Genomic DNA, 15,785 nt, shown 5'->3' with positions numbered 1-15,785 from the left:
ATCAGAAGATGTAAAGCTAAAAGCAGGAATTGCCATTTTAAACTTTGCTATTTCTTACACCTTTGCGTTAGGTGCTTTCCTGCTACACTTCTCTCTTTTGGCTCCTTAGAATGTAAGTTACAGCAACTTGGTTTTCCTCATACATAGTGGGTGAATTCAGAGGTGACGTGCAAGATAAATATGTATTTAGTACATGTATTAGGAGAGCAAATATTTGGGAGAATGAGTCTAAGTAATGCACACTCTGAATTCTTTTCCAGGTTTCTTCTAGACTTGCCTCTGTATTTAGCCCAACATCTCTTTCCAGGCCCTAGGACAGTTACTTTTGAACAGTCACTTTCAAGAACAATTATTATTTTATTTGAGAATTCTAGCAGTTACTGTAGGGTAAAAAGGATAATGTTTCCTATTTTAATATGAAACTTTAAAGGCATGTTATATTTAGTGCCTAAACAGGCTGACTGTGCCCTTTTTCAAGTAATTATTTAAAAATATATCATACAGCTCAGAAACAAAGAGCTTCTCTATTTAAAAGATCACCATATAGTATAGACTCTTTAAACCCGAAATATTAAGCTTCCATTTCTAAGCACTATATCCCGACAGGCATGTAAGGCAATCCTAGACCCCCTTGAAGCCGTAAAGTATTTTCCTCTGTCAAAATGTTTGATGAGAAACATATCTAATATATAAAAAAAAATTTTTTGACATTTTCTGACATGAATCATTTGAAGGCAAGGTTGGTCTTTTAGTTGATAGAATTCCTCTCTGGATTTGTTGTAAGACTTGAGAAGCATTCACTAGTATTTAAAAGTTGCCTTCTTTCCCCTTCCTTGAAGGACTAGCTAGATGCAAATATCACTTTGTATAAAGGTTAACTTGAAGGGATGGGCAAGAAAGTAACAAAAAGATTCTGTAGGATACAATATGTAGCTATCTTGTCCGCGTCACTTTCTAAGTGCTTTCTAATGAACACAAAATTCACTTTCTACTTTTTTCCTTCTAAAATTTCAAATGGAAAAGATACAAAACTAATCCACTAACTGAATATTTAATATGACCTATTCATCCCTTAACAGCATACAGGCAAGTGCACTAAAAATTGCTCTTGGGATTCTGCAGAATTAACAACTCCCTTTTCAGCTTCATTAGCTAAAACTATGGCTAGGATTACACTGCTCTGCAGTTCATATTGGGGTGTGTTTGTGAGAATGGCAGTGCACAACAAAATGCTGCACTGTAACTTCCCTGTGTGGATGCTGTGGGCATGAACTAAAAGGTTCCTACTTTGCATTAATGTGGTTCTCATCACACATCCACAAGGTGGATAAAAAATTAATGTTTTTTGGGGGGGGAGAAAGGAATTGTTTTAAATTTAAATCAGATTTTATTTTATTTAAATTATAAGAAGTTTCTTTTTAAAAATAAACCTGTTCATTTCATTAAAATGAAATCTGAATTTAATACAAAATATGTTAAGGCCTAAACTTATCACTTAAAACACTTACATAAAAAAAATATGCTACACCTATGAGCCTCTATAAAAAAGTTGAGTTAAAAACTGCTTTTCTATATAAAGAAAGAATCGGGGGAAAACATCTAACTTTTGATGTAGGTCAGGTACTGTATTACGGACTTGATCCTATAGGAGACCCAAGATCTCTGCTAGAGACTGGCAAAGTCATCATGTACACTGGGACCCAGTTTCTGACTCTAGGAGACACCATGATGTGTCTCATCATGATCATCCACTGAGCCCACCTAGATGGTCTCATACTCCTATTTTTACAGCTTCATCCTACCTGAGCTCTGATTGGCTTGGTTCTCAAATTACGAATATTTATGACTCTACCCACCATGGAAATTTACTCTCCACCTAATAGAAAAACCACTGAGCTGCCCAGTAACTATCACTCCTTGCTTCTGGATGGTTCTGAGCACTTTAATAAATGGCCTTGTTCTATCTCCTTGCAGGCGTACACAGAGGTACAAACAGAAATCCATTAACTTGTCAGCTGCCTCCCTCTAAACAAATGAAATACTGCAGTGCAAAAGTGGGTTACACAAGTAGTAGTCTTGGATGGTTAGTTCTTTTGTCTGTCTGGGGGGAGTAGTGGAGGAGGGTTGGCACCGGGGAGTTATGGAGCAGAGTGTGCAACCAGAAAGGAGCAATGCTGGTGTCACAGCAGGACACTGGGAACAAGGGACAACATTCTTCAGAGTGCAGCCTCTAGTGTCGATGTCAACACCGTGGAACTGGAGGAGGGGGGAAAAGGCCATATCTGCAGGTCATAAAAGAGACCCATTGGGGAATATTTTCAAGAAATTCCTGTACCTATGGGTAAAAAAAGGAACACCTGCCAAATGTAAAACAGTGCAACAAAGAGATGGAAGGCCTGGTTGTCAGAATTAAACAACACTATGAAAAAATGCTCCTCAGACGGCAATGACTTTGAAGATGATGATGTGGACATGTCTGAACAATCTAGATCAGCTGGTTAGTAAACTTGTTTTTGCACCATTCTTATGGACCACCTACCATGTCTTACTATGCTAGTGAATGATAACTCAGATTGTCATAAATTTGTGTTTTTGGTGGATTAAGTTACTTATTAATTTCAAGATGGTTGTGGGAGTATTTATCAATTTATTTTTACTGTTACTGCTGGACTTCTGAAATGATTTTTTTATTGCTCAGTATAATCAAAAATCCTAGTTGAAGATTTCCTGTTTAAAAGAAAAAAATTAGACATTTATGAATTTTAAACATTTTTTCCCCCAAAACTATTTGATAGGTTGCTAGAGATAAATAGATGTAAATAATCCTTATAATTTATTATTTTTCCTATAAAACTGGGTTTAGAATAAATTCTCATTTAAACAGTGAAACAAATAGCTTCAGTAGGATAAATCTTTCGTTTACAATTGGATTTTTTTAAAAAGCAGTGCACTAAGTAATATTCAGTGAGAGCGACTATTTTCACCATTTTGTTTAAAGGCCTGGCTTAGATGTAAGGGGTTATGAACGTCCATCCTCTGCAATGACTACAGCTTCAGAGTTATCTGCTGGTAGCACCAGCAGTGCTGCAACTAAACATATGTCAGACAGTAATTACCCATATACCCCCTTCCTCCCCAAAATAAATAAATAAAAACCAAGAAAACCCACAAGTCTTTCTTCATCCTGTAAAACCATGGATGAGATTGTAATCAGGACCAGCAAATTCCAGCAAGACTCCATAGATGAAAAGAACACATCTCTTTTGTCTTGTTCAGAACAAACATTTCATTGACATGGTTCACCATCATCATGACCACACCACACTTCACCCTGCAGAGCAGACATTGCTGGAAGGTTGCTAGATACAGTATATAAGAAGGAAACTGAACAGTATGCAAAATACATTGACAGGAAATTCATCAATCTGAGTCTGAATGGGTATATAATTATTCAGTAATATATGCTTATGACACAACAGAAGATGGGGTTGTCTATCTTACAGAAACAACTGATTCATCAGGAAATGCCCATACAGCAGAATACTTAAAAGCAGCAGCAGTAAAAGCTACAACAAATTTTGAACAAAAATTCAAGTCAGAAATTTTGTCACAGACAATGCTGCAAATATGTGAAGAAATATAGAAGATCATAATGAAGGGATTCTGAAACTTACAACATCTGGGTGCAGTGCTCATTTGATGCATCTTTTAGCCAAAGACTTCAGTAAAACTCCAGGAATAAAGGAAAATGTGGAAATTACAAAATACTTCTGTAACAATTGCTTCAGCATCACTGAAAAGAGGAGGAAGACCCAAACTAATTCTCCCCCAAGATGTATAATGGAATTCAGTGGCTGACTGTTTTGAACTACTTATTAAGAACTAGCTTATTTTGAGGATATGTGAAGAAAATCATGACAAAGAAGATGGAACTATCACAGCCATAGTAGTCAACATGGGACTAAAGAGAAATACAGAAGATAAGTTCAGGATATTTCCATAGCCTTGGACAAACTGCGGAAAGATTGTTGCTGTATTGCTGATGCTGTTGAAATCTGCACAGAACTTCAAGAGACATTGAAGAAAGACTTACTCCACAACAAAGTTAAATTGCAGGCAGTAAAGAAACATCTAATAATCACCCATCAATCTTGCCAGACATAATAAATTTCAGGGCTGGCAGAAAAGCACTCAAGCACTACATGTTTGCTGACGATATTTTAAAGAAAGTCACACCACTGAACCAGAGTTTATTTAAGTCCCTAAAACAGCTTTTTGAGAGCAATGGTCTTTTCCGCAGGCACAGAAAGAATATTTTCTTCATTTGGACTATCTAATTCAAAATTGAGAAACTGATTGGGAGTTGAAAAGGCAGGAAAACTTCTCTCTTCCAGTTTATAAATAAAAAGGAGGAGGGAGGGGACCATTATCTCATTTTTAAGAGACTTAGGCAAGTAGGAACTTTAGTTTCAGTCACTTTCACTTAGGCATATTTGAAAATTTTCCCAGGATGACCTGAAATAATTAATTTAATTCACTGACTACAGTTAATCCCTCTGTTCCTTTAACAACTCATTTAGTTGTAAATGTGAAACATGTTTTGAGAAGAGAAATTTACATATCCAAAACATTTGAGGTTGTTTTGTTTAATAAAAAGACATTTTATATGCTGTTTTGTGTGTTTAAATTTCAGTTCCCATTCTAATGCAGCTTGACACAAAAGCAGAAAGTTAATTATCTAGTAAATAAGCAATATATCATTCACCATTTTCTAACATACTAAAAATGTACACTTACCAAGAATCTGAAAATATTAAGCTTTATATTTTCTTAAATAAATGTATCGTGTACCCTTCTAGGTAGCCAAAAGATGTACCAAATCTAGTGTAAAGGCTCCATTTAGCTGTAAATCAACATGTTTTAATGGTTATATCAACAAGTGAGAATGCACCTTTCTTTAGAAAATAACGGAAGTACAAATGGAAAAGTTGATTTAAATTGATTATTTAAATTGAGGCTTTCGTCTCAGTGATTTAAATCAATCCACTTTAGAACTAGGAACTTTTTAGTTCACACTCACAGCATCCATACAGGGTCACTATACTGCACCACTTTGGTGAGCGCGGATATTCATATCCCTGTAGTCTGAACTGCAGGGCAGTGTAGACAAGCACTTAGTTATAACCAACAGCTCAGCTTGCATTGATCAAAGTTACTATGGATAGTTGCAGTATGACAGAGGAAACAAGATCCATTGTCTTGGATGTCAAACTGGCTAATTATTTTGAGATCTAAGACATCTGCACACACTTTGTAATATTTACAACTATGGCTCTTTGTAGGATTATGATGTCAATGTATGACTACATCTATTCAGGATTACAGACTTTGTACTTTGCATGGAAATTTGTACTTGTCGCTTTTGTTTCCTCTTGAAACATCAATAAAAGTAGTAAAATAAAAAAAACCCTAAATAAATACTCTTTGTAAGTGCTTCTTAAATACAGAATTTGTCTATTTTCTCCAGGATCCTAATGAGATTGATGTACACAAAGGAAAATAAACACAATAGTGCTGGATTAAATCCTGTCTAATAATGTTACAAGTCTTTATAATTTAGACTATTTTAACCACAATCTTTGTATCCGATCCTTCATACCTTACTCCTGTGAGCTATTCTTATCTCATGTCATTTGTCCCATTGACTTCAGAGTGACTATGCACATGAAGAATATTTACTCACATGAGTAAGACTGACTAGACTAGATCCTTAACTGGTAACATTCACCTAAGAAATACTGAACCTTATACAACTTAAGTACATAATGTACACTAGTATGAAATTCATTGTCTTTACAAAAGAATAATAAAGATTTTGTCATGAAATCAGTGTGAAAACCAATAACAAAAAGTGACTGCTAATTAAATTGCTCTGGATGTGGACACAGATTTGCAACATCTGTGGGGGACAACAGATAATGGATCTTTAAAGCCACCGAGTTTAGGCATCTCAGTATGTTTACTACGGTTGAAAAGAAAATAATTCAGCCTTTTGGCCTCTAGAGTAGATTCAGTGAATAAATAAAGTAATAATTTCATTTATAAACCACCCCCTGCAAAAGCGTTCAGGGTGCTGAACATTCATTAAATTTTTTTTTTGTAGGTGCCAAAGATAAGTATCTGTGATACCCTCTGCATGACTAAACAAGTCTATGCAAAGCCTTAAAAAGTGATGTGACCTAAACCAGCAAAGTAATTGTGAAAAATGGAATTCTATTAATGAGAATATATTTGGGTGTTTTGCATGACTACAAGAAGAAGTAATTCAGAAAGAGCAACAACGGGGATGCTCGGTAGATATTTTAAAACTAGGAGCAACTTAGATGCCAGTCGATGTGCCATCCCACAGATATAAGCCACATACACAAGTAATGTAATAAGATCACTTGTGGAGTAAACGGTCCACAAAGTAAACAGTCCATCTTTAATAGATAATGGCAGAAAGTTACCTTATAGAATAATGCTTTTTTGCACAAATGATATTTTAAAAATCAAATCTAGATGAAGATGTTTAATTTTATCAATAAAAATATTTATCAATTTATTGGGGAAACATCCAGCCATTGCTCTGGGTAGTTTCATAGTCATGAAATGTCAGCATATATAAAATACAATATAATAATTACATTGCACACTTCCCACACTACTGCTTCTAACAAATATCTGCAATTAATAACCAAAATCCCTTTATCTGCCAGTACATTAAGGGTAAAATTTTCAAAGGCACAAATGGCAATTAGGAGCCCAGCCCACATTGGCAGTCAGCAGGAGTTCAAAAGCTGCTAGGTGCCTAAGGCCTGTGCCTTTGAAAATCTCCCCATTATACATACCATTGCAAGTCCAAATATGCGTTTGTGCATTACCTAATACAACTTCCAACTACAACATGCACCATAGCCAAAATTCAAATGACGAGGTGGAGAAGCAGGGGCTGGGAGGGAGAAAATGGAAGTCTAGAGAAACGGGGTATTACTGCAACACACCTTGCAGCCATTTCTAACAATGAAGGGTTTATTCCCCTTCATTCCTTACAAAATGCAATTTCTAAAGTCCTTGTGTATGGGGAGATTTTGGCAAACCAGTAAAGTGCCTGAATCCACTATTGCTTATTGCTAAAAGCAGCCAAGTCAGCAGACCGTAAAGTGGCCATGCAGCAGCCTCAGCTTGACCCAGGGAGGAGGGAAGGGGGTTTGGGGTGCCACAGAAAAGGCAGCTTGACCCCACATTCTTCAAAGAATTGTGTTGAAGCTGCTGATCCATGCATTTTAGAAGAGCAGGATGTGCCCTCAGGAATGTGTTTAACAGGGTCTCAAGGCTGCAAACTCTGGGAAAAAACCTCACCTGGTTAACCAATAATCAGAAGAAAACCTCTTGCTTGACCATTGAAACTGCTTGCTTAACAAGTTTCCTTTAGGGGACATGTCATTGAGTTACTAATGTATAAAATAAGGGGGAAAAGTTTGAGGTTGTGGGACTCTTCGGGACTGGACTTTCCCACTGGATGCATCTTGTGTTCCCCACCAGCAGACAGGCTGCTGCTGTGCCACTTGAGAGCCACACTCAGCTTCGGTAATTATCAAGGGTTGGGGGTGTTTTACTAACCTGTGGCGGATGTGTGTAAGTGCTTGAGACGAAGTAAAATTTAACTTTAAGTGAAAGCACTCTTGTGTTGTCTTGTTTGTGCCAGCCATCTATCAGTCGGACGGTTGTGTCTCCCCTGATTTATTTCCTGACACTACCTCGCACAGAGTAAACGTTACCAGGAGCTTTGGGTTGAAAGAACCCCGGGTAACACTTGTTGCCTATCGATATGATCACCTCACTTCTTTTAATCCCTCCACTGTCTCCCCAACAGCAACGTATCAAATGTAAGCATTTGATCACCAACCCCAAAGCTCAATAAAATACTTATCCCTTCCTAATTATTTTCTCATCAAGTTTTCTGTTACCTTCCACACACACCCTTCACTCCACCAACTTTCTTAACCATGTCCACGTATTTGTGAGCCTCTCCCACAATCACCCTTGTACTTTCTTCTACATGGTCTCCTCTGTACATAGTATCGCCTCCCTGAGTTAATCTATAAGAACATTATACTTTTAAACCCCTCTTAAAGACAATCTTCTGATGCTGCTTACAGTGAATCTTACTAATTTGTATAAAAATCCCTTTTTGTTGCTCCTCTTCCCTAACCAACTCCTTGTTTTTGTCAGTCTTTCCCTAGATTGCAAGTTCTTTGACCACCCTCTCTACATGTCTAGAAAGTGTTTAGCTACAGTGGATACCACCATAAACAAAATCATTAATAAAAGGTAGTCAGCCAGACTCATCTGTGCATCTGGTAGCTTGCATTTTCTTTTTGGGGGTTTCAAAATACCCCAAAAGACAATATACCTTAGTTGGTATACAAAAGGAAGGCAGCTGATGTCCAGGTGAAGCCCAGAATGAACAGCTGGCCATTTCATTTTCTGCCAAAAAGAGCAGAGCTGGGTCGACTGAACAGCAAACCCTTAAGAAAACCGAAAACGTGCTTAAGAGTACTCAGTGACTTGGCCCTCAAAACTAAGTGCAAAACTTACTTTCTTCAACTTGGCACTAGCACAGCTGTAACTACAATGAGCAAAGATAAAGAGAGAAAAAGGAAGATTAGGAAAAAGAGCTGAAGAGGAGCTAGAGAAGGAAATTAAACAAAACACATACATAGCCCCAACTGTCTTAGGGAAGTAATTGAGGAAAATTATACCACTAACCTATTGAGATTTTGATTTTCACTTGGGAGGCACTCAGACACTAGAGTAGAGGGCCTGTGATGAGGTGAATCAGATGGGTTAAGGGGCTGCTTTGGCTTGGAGAAGCCCTGCCCCACAGCACCTGCAAGTCATGTCAGCAATGGAGGAGGAAGCTCCACTCAGTGGGCAGCCCTAGGAATGGAGCAGGCTCTCGAGCTTCCCAGCTCCCATAAAAATAGCTGGTAGCTAGCGGAGCCTCTGTCCTCACAGTAAGGGAACACAGACCCTGCCCGAAAAAAGGGGAAAGGGACCAAATCCCATAACTCGTGCTGGACACCCAGTGAAATCTGGAGTGGACTCTGGCCCATCCTGGGCTGGGCCCCTCTGAAAAGGGGCTGAACTGAAACTGACTACAGGTTGCCCCTTTCATCCTTTTGTTTTATCTGTTTTGCTGATCTTGGATTGATCAATTGTTTCACTTGGAACTCCAAAAAGGGCAGAAATCACCAGAAAGCCTTGGCTGGAGGGCTGAAAGCTAGCCATTGCTAGACTGACACAGAGCGCCCCTGTTGAAAGGACTGGACTTGTGTGTGTGTGTGTCTTTCCATGCAGCAGCTGATGGGGACAGATCCCTGAAAGACCCATTATAAGGATGTTGCTAGTCATATCCTAAATTTTTTGGCTCCTGAAAAGGAGAGTTCTCAATTATGATCTAGTGTTAACTAGCCAAAGTCTCCCCTTTAAAAAAAAAACCCACCTTTTCTGCATAGTCCAACTACAGTCGAAAAGCGGGACCATTGATTTATAGCTGACTATAGCACTGCAGAAGGACCTACTTTTATTTTTATTTGTACGCCCCATTTGTCTTTCCCGTTAATGATGTAAACAAACATTTTTCAACTAATGGTCCATTAAAGGTGATGTTAGAGTATTAATGCATAGTGAAACAGAATCAAGTAACGTACACAAGTGTCAGCTATACTGGACCGTAAAGCTTTATACAAATTATTCTAACTCCCAAACAGCCACAGCATACGAACATTTTAAAAGCTTTATACTACTACTACTGATCAACCTGTTCTAAATAACTCGTACTTTCAGTGCAGGAAGCTGATGCCATCTGGCAAACTTGACACACCCACTACAAGAAGAACCTGTGAGAGGTTTCTACAGAAAATATTTCTGATACCCATCCCTTATTTTTTAATCAATCAGTTATGTGCTGTGACTATTTTAACAAGTCACTCCCAGTTTTCTTTTCTTGCGCCTGGAACAGTGGTGTATAACCAGGGAAACTATTTAAACAAAAACATTTCACGTGAACCCCACCATTTGGCCAATTGTTGGAAATGTTTATACATTGTATTTTTAAAAGAATGATTTGTTGAAATAAGGTCCAATCCAGAAAGAACTCATCTATTGAAGTAATTTTATAATTGCCTGGGATAAGTTTTCTATGGCAGGAATGATTTAAGCAGAAAGGGAGAGTCTATTGAGGAGAGGCTGAGGGAACTAAGATTATTTAGTCTGCAGAAGAGAAGAGTGAGGGGGGATTTGATAGCAGCCTTCAACTATCTGAAGGGGGGTTCCAAAGAGGATGGAGCTAGGCTGTTCTCGGGGATGGCAGATGACAGAACAAGGAGCAATGGTCTCAAGTTTCAGTGGGGGAGGTCTAGGTTGGATATTAAGAAAAACTATTTCACTACGAGGGTGGTGAAGCACTGGAATGGGCTACCTAGGGAGGTGGTGGAATCTCCATCCTGAGAGGTTTTTGAGGCCCGGCTTAACAAAGCCCTGACTGGGATGATTTAGTTGGGGTTGGTCCTGCTTTGAGAAGGGGGTTGGACTAGATGACCTCCTGAGGTCTGTTCCAAACCCTAATCTTCTATGATTCTATTAGCAGGAAAAATCACTCAGAACTTTCCCTCTAACACACTCCTGTTTTTGACTGTAATCAATTCTAATTTGAAAATCAGAGAAACATTCCTATTTGTCCTACGGTCAATAAAAGCTGGCTTTTATAAAAAGAGATTTTAGCTTAAAATTGACCTCTGTTTATTTAAGAATTCCAATTTTAATATAGAAGAAAAACTTTTCCTGATTAGTAGATAGAATTTTTACCATAACATCTAACAGATTGATTTATTTACCAAAGAAACTGCCTGTAGGTATCCATTCATTATATGAAGACCAAAGGCTACCTTTCCACACTCAGCTTATAATTCACTATATGGATATTCTCTAAATGTGAATGTATAATTCTTCCAGTGATTGATATATACTGAAAAGGATCACTGCTACATGCTGCAATTGCATTTCTGAGCTGGAGACATCTGCATTATTTTCTTGACTGCACAAGGTTCAGGATCACCAGTGTGTTAATCAGCCACATTAAACCCCAAATGTATTCTAATTACACTGCAAAACTACACCGGTTTGAATAGTGGTTAAAAATCAAAAGTAGTCAACCACACTTACTTACCCTTCAAGAAACTATGTACAGAAGAGCATCAAAACATTATTTCAAAAAAAGAAAAGGAGTACTTGTGGCACCTTAGAGACTAACCAATTTATTTGAGCATAAGCTTTCGTGAGCTACAGCTCACTTCATCGATGAAGTGAGCTGTAGCTCACGAAAGCTTATGCTCAAATAAATTGGTTAGTCTCTAAGGTGCCACAAGTACTCCTTTTCTTTTTGCGAATACAGACTAACATGGCTGCTACTCTAAAACCTAATGTTATTTCAGTTTACTATTTTAAAATATAATCAGGGCCTGACATTGCCATTGGCAAGCGAATGCTAAGTAGGAAATTTTCTCTGAGTGAAGACTTAACCATCAAATTTCTGTGGATACTAAAGCAAAATTAAGTTTCTAGCCATTACCTTAGAGGAGACAAATTTCCAAACGTAAACTGAGTGTGAATGATATTGTGTTGTCATCTTGAGTCTGCAGATAGGCTGGAACTGTGAAGATGTGAACTGTCTACAGATCATATCCTGGCTGCAGAGCATAGCACAAGCCAATTACTTTGGAATTGCAACAGGAAAAGAAACTCCTCACCCTCATTACAGTTTAGCCAAGACAGCAGAGCTGCCCTGTGGCAACTACTCCAGACTCAAGGCTGAACACACTGTGATGCTTGTACCTGTGACATAAGCAGACTAACTGTAGCAGATGACCACCCTATTCCATCCCTACACACTCCTGTTGTGTTGGATGCAGGGAGTTCCCTGAAGATCTTGGCTCTCTAGCACAAAGGAAGGGCAAATACTCTACATGGGCTCCCCAAAAATTGCTGCATCCCCTGTGCTGTGGAACGCAAGTGGTTCTCTCTCAATGAGTGGCAAAGAAAGGACCAGGATTTGCCTTCAAAGGAGGTGTGGGTCACCAACCCTCATTTTCATGGGGGGTTAACGCCAAGGTACTGTTTTTTTCCCCTCCCACCAGTGATGCAAATCCCTAGTGTAGTTGCACTGCCCAGTGTAAGAAGTGACCTGCATCACTCTAGTTTACCCCAGGTTCAAAACTAGAGCAGGGGTTCCAAAACTTGGTCTGTGTCTTGTTCAGGGTAAGCCCCTGATGGGCCGTGAGACGCTTTGTTTACCTGAGCGTCCGCAGGTATGGCTCCTCGCAGCTCCCAGTGTCCACGGTTCACCATTCCCGGCCAATGGGAGCTGTAGGAAGTGGTGGCCCGTGGTACTTGCGGACGCTCAGGTAAACAAAGTGTCTCACGGCCTGCCAGGGGCTTACCCTGAACAAGCTGTGAACCAAGTTTGGGAACCCCTGAACTAGAGTGAGAAGCACTCGATGCAAGTAATTTTTACATTCTTCTAGTGCATTTGAACTAGGGGCATGCACTGGTGCAGCAACACCAGTGTAACTATACCAGTGTGAAATGTAATCTCACTTATGCCTCATCTACACTTAAAATGTATATCAACACAGCTATGGTGCTCAGAGGTCCAAAACCCCCATTGTCGACACAGCTACACTGACGGAAGAATGCTTCAGTTGATCTAGCTACTGCTACTCAGGGAGGTGGATGCTATAGTGACAGGAAAAAACCCTTCCATCGCTGAGGTGTCTACACTACAGCACTATAGTGGCATAGCTACAGAAATGTGGCTATGCTGCAGTGCAGAAAAGCCCTTAGTCTGTCTGCAATGGGATTTTAGCCTCCAGTTTAGCTCTACCAGAGCAAACCTCAAGTGTAGATGTAATTTACACTAGTACAATGTGAATTGCACTGGTATAGTTTACCTCAGATGAGACCATGTCTTTAAACTAGAGGTTTGCACTGGTGCAACTACAATGGTAGCTAAATAGCAGTGTAGATGAGCCCTAATTCCCCCCCCACAAAACTGCTACATGGTTGAAACTTCCAGGAGGCTATATCTACCCTCCTCCAAAATCCTCACATTAGCTGGTAGGAAGCAGGATAATTGTGTTAGCTAGTGACCTTCTGGATGATTTTATAACCATGTGAGGCTGGTCTCTTTAAGCAAACCACCATATGTATTCATAGGAAGACTATCCTGCCCTCTAAAAGCACTTTAATGAAAAAATGACAAAAACTGAACATGTATGTTTTCTTTATACTCACCTACGCAGTTATCACAAAGGCTGCAATGTGAGGCACGAGGTGGGCGGAAAATCTTGCAAGTGAAACAGTATTTCAGTTTCACTGTCTGTCCATTGATGATTACTTCTTTTGTTCTGGGAGGTGGACGGTATCCTCCTGAACTGGAGCCATTTGCAATATCTAACAGGGAAATGATTAAACATTAGAACAATAATTTATATTCTCTTGCCAGATATGCGATAGGCACATTACTGTCATTTTAAATCCAGTTTCTTTAACATTTACATATATTTTTGTAGATTTAGAAAGCTTAAAAACAGTTTTTCTCTCTCCCAGACTCTGAATATCGAGGCTAATAACTCAAAATACAATGCATCACAAAAAATGGAAAAAAAACCCCACACAGCTAATTGTTAAAAAAAAAAAAAAAATCTAGCCACCACAGCTTCTGTACCACAAAAACCAAAATCCCACACTCTTCAGCCTAGCCAGCACCTTTAATATTTACTTCATGTACAATATCTAAGACTGAGTAACACAAAAATCTGTTCAAGCACAGACTCCATTTCGCTGGCTCCTCAAAAATAGGCTTGCTCTTCGTGGAGTTTCTTGTGATGTGTACATTTGTTCACTAAGAACTGGACTAACCACTAACTCATTTAACAGAGGTGACTAAAGTCATTTTCAACTGGGGAAAGAGCTCAAGGATTTTTTAGTTCACATCTATAAATGAAAAATGGCCCTCTTGCAAAATGCTGTAATCACTTTAAAAGGGAGGTTTTGCTTTTAGAAACGTTTTAAAGTCTTTAATTATTAAGACAAAGAAATGCAGCATTCAGGCTGAATTTAATGCCCAAACTAGACATTTATACAATACACACCAACATTCTACCTATCATTAGAGCACTTGGCATATATGGCAAACAAGATCACTCATTGTTCTGAGACCCTTAAATACCATGGTAAAATGGAGTACATTCAGGAGAGTATTTCACTCATCTTGCTTTTTGAGAGTTTAAAATCAAACACGTAGTGATATTTTAATACAGCTGTTGTAGCTTAAAATCTGTTTACAAAGAAGTCTCTGCTTGCCATCTGGCAAAGTGATAGTTGAGTTTATTTAGGACAAGAACATTTATTACTCCAGAAGCTAGAGCACTGGCTAGGTTAATAATTTTTAAGGATCGATTTTGTATTTTAAATGCTTCTGAAGTGCAGATATATGCTGAGAAGCGCATGTGGTTAAGATGGTGCCTTCTTACTCAAAGAACTGCCCTCATTGATTAAAATCTGATTACTTTAGTGACAAAATGTAAGTTTTACTGTCAGCCAAGCAGAACCAAAAGAGCTATGGTAGAGTGAAACAGATTATTTTCTGACTCTTGCATCATAAACAGAATTGTTTTAATTAAATTTCAGTGTCAGGGCCACATGTGCAGCTATGTTTTCTTCAAATGATGCCTGCAGTTACAACTTGGATGAGCATAGAAAGGTCTAGGACTACCCTGAAGTATGAAACAGTAATACTATTACAGTTGCAAACATGCTATTCATCTAATAAATACAGTTACAAATATTTATAATATAAACAGGGTCCTGACAAACTTATGTTTCAGCACCCACTTCTGAAAGAACACAGAAATTGTATGTTAAGATAGTTACTATATATATCTGCATCTTTAGGTAAAAGGTTTATGAATATACTGAGCAAGTATCTTTAATTTTCAGATTTAAAAACTATTTTTTTCAGTGTAATTCATAATCTCCTGCCTTAATTTTTTAAAAAACTATTACAACAGTAAAAGCCTGTTAGAATCTTATGAATATATATATTTACAACCTTCACACAACCTTGAAGTTTTTTGTTTGAAAACTGATAGCTCTCATTGAGCTGAATTTGTCATAGTTCAAGCGTAAGAGACTATTCACAAAACAGATAAAGCCTCTTTAACAGCTCCTGATAATTACTAGATTTAATATTATAGCAACATGCTCCTGAGATACTAGGAGTATGTCTACAGTGCAACATAAACCCAGGGTTTGAATTCAGGCTTAAGTCTACCTCCACTTTCTTTCTGTCTAAACACAAATCATGCTAACCCAAGACTCAGACCCAGAGTCCTCAGGCTATATGGGTTTACATAACGTATATATGATATGATTAGCATGATCGATGAGGAAGGAAACAATCTTTGGATTCCTTTTTATTTAGAACAGGGGTCTCAAACTCAATTTACCTGAGGCCAGTGCCAGTCCTCAAATCCTCCCAGCTGGCCAATAATGTCACTGAAGATGGTGTTGAGAAAAGAAAACTTTTATATTGTATTTTTTATTTTGAATTTCTTAGAAATAATAAAACTGTCATACAACTTTATACAATTCTTTGCATGCCAGAGAGTTTTCAGTGTTTG

At 38.3% G+C, this 15,785-nt stretch overlaps 1 protein-coding gene across 9 annotated transcripts in view; it reads right to left on the bottom strand.

Moving 5' to 3' along the window:
• ZDHHC14 (zDHHC palmitoyltransferase 14) overlaps nucleotides 1-15,785 on the bottom strand; it is a 167,990-nt gene that overhangs the window by 66,221 nt on the left and 85,984 nt on the right. For all 9 annotated transcript variants that reach the window (XR_012158100.2, XM_073337756.2, XM_073337758.2 and 6 more), the window contains exon 3: nucleotides 13,396-13,554. Coding sequence is in view for 8 of the 9 variants with exons in the window: in XM_073337756.2 (XP_073193857.1) it covers nucleotides 13,396-13,554 (159 nt within the window). In the remaining variant the exon portion in view is untranslated. The remainder of the gene's footprint in view (nucleotides 1-13,395; nucleotides 13,555-15,785) is intronic.

This window comes from Lepidochelys kempii, chromosome 3, assembly GCF_965140285.1.
Source record: "Lepidochelys kempii isolate rLepKem1 chromosome 3, rLepKem1.hap1, whole genome shotgun sequence".
In the NCBI taxonomy this organism is placed as follows: Eukaryota; Metazoa; Chordata; order Testudines; family Cheloniidae; genus Lepidochelys; species Lepidochelys kempii.
Note: the sequence above shows the minus strand (reverse complement) of the source record. Positions and strands in the feature narration are given on the sequence as shown.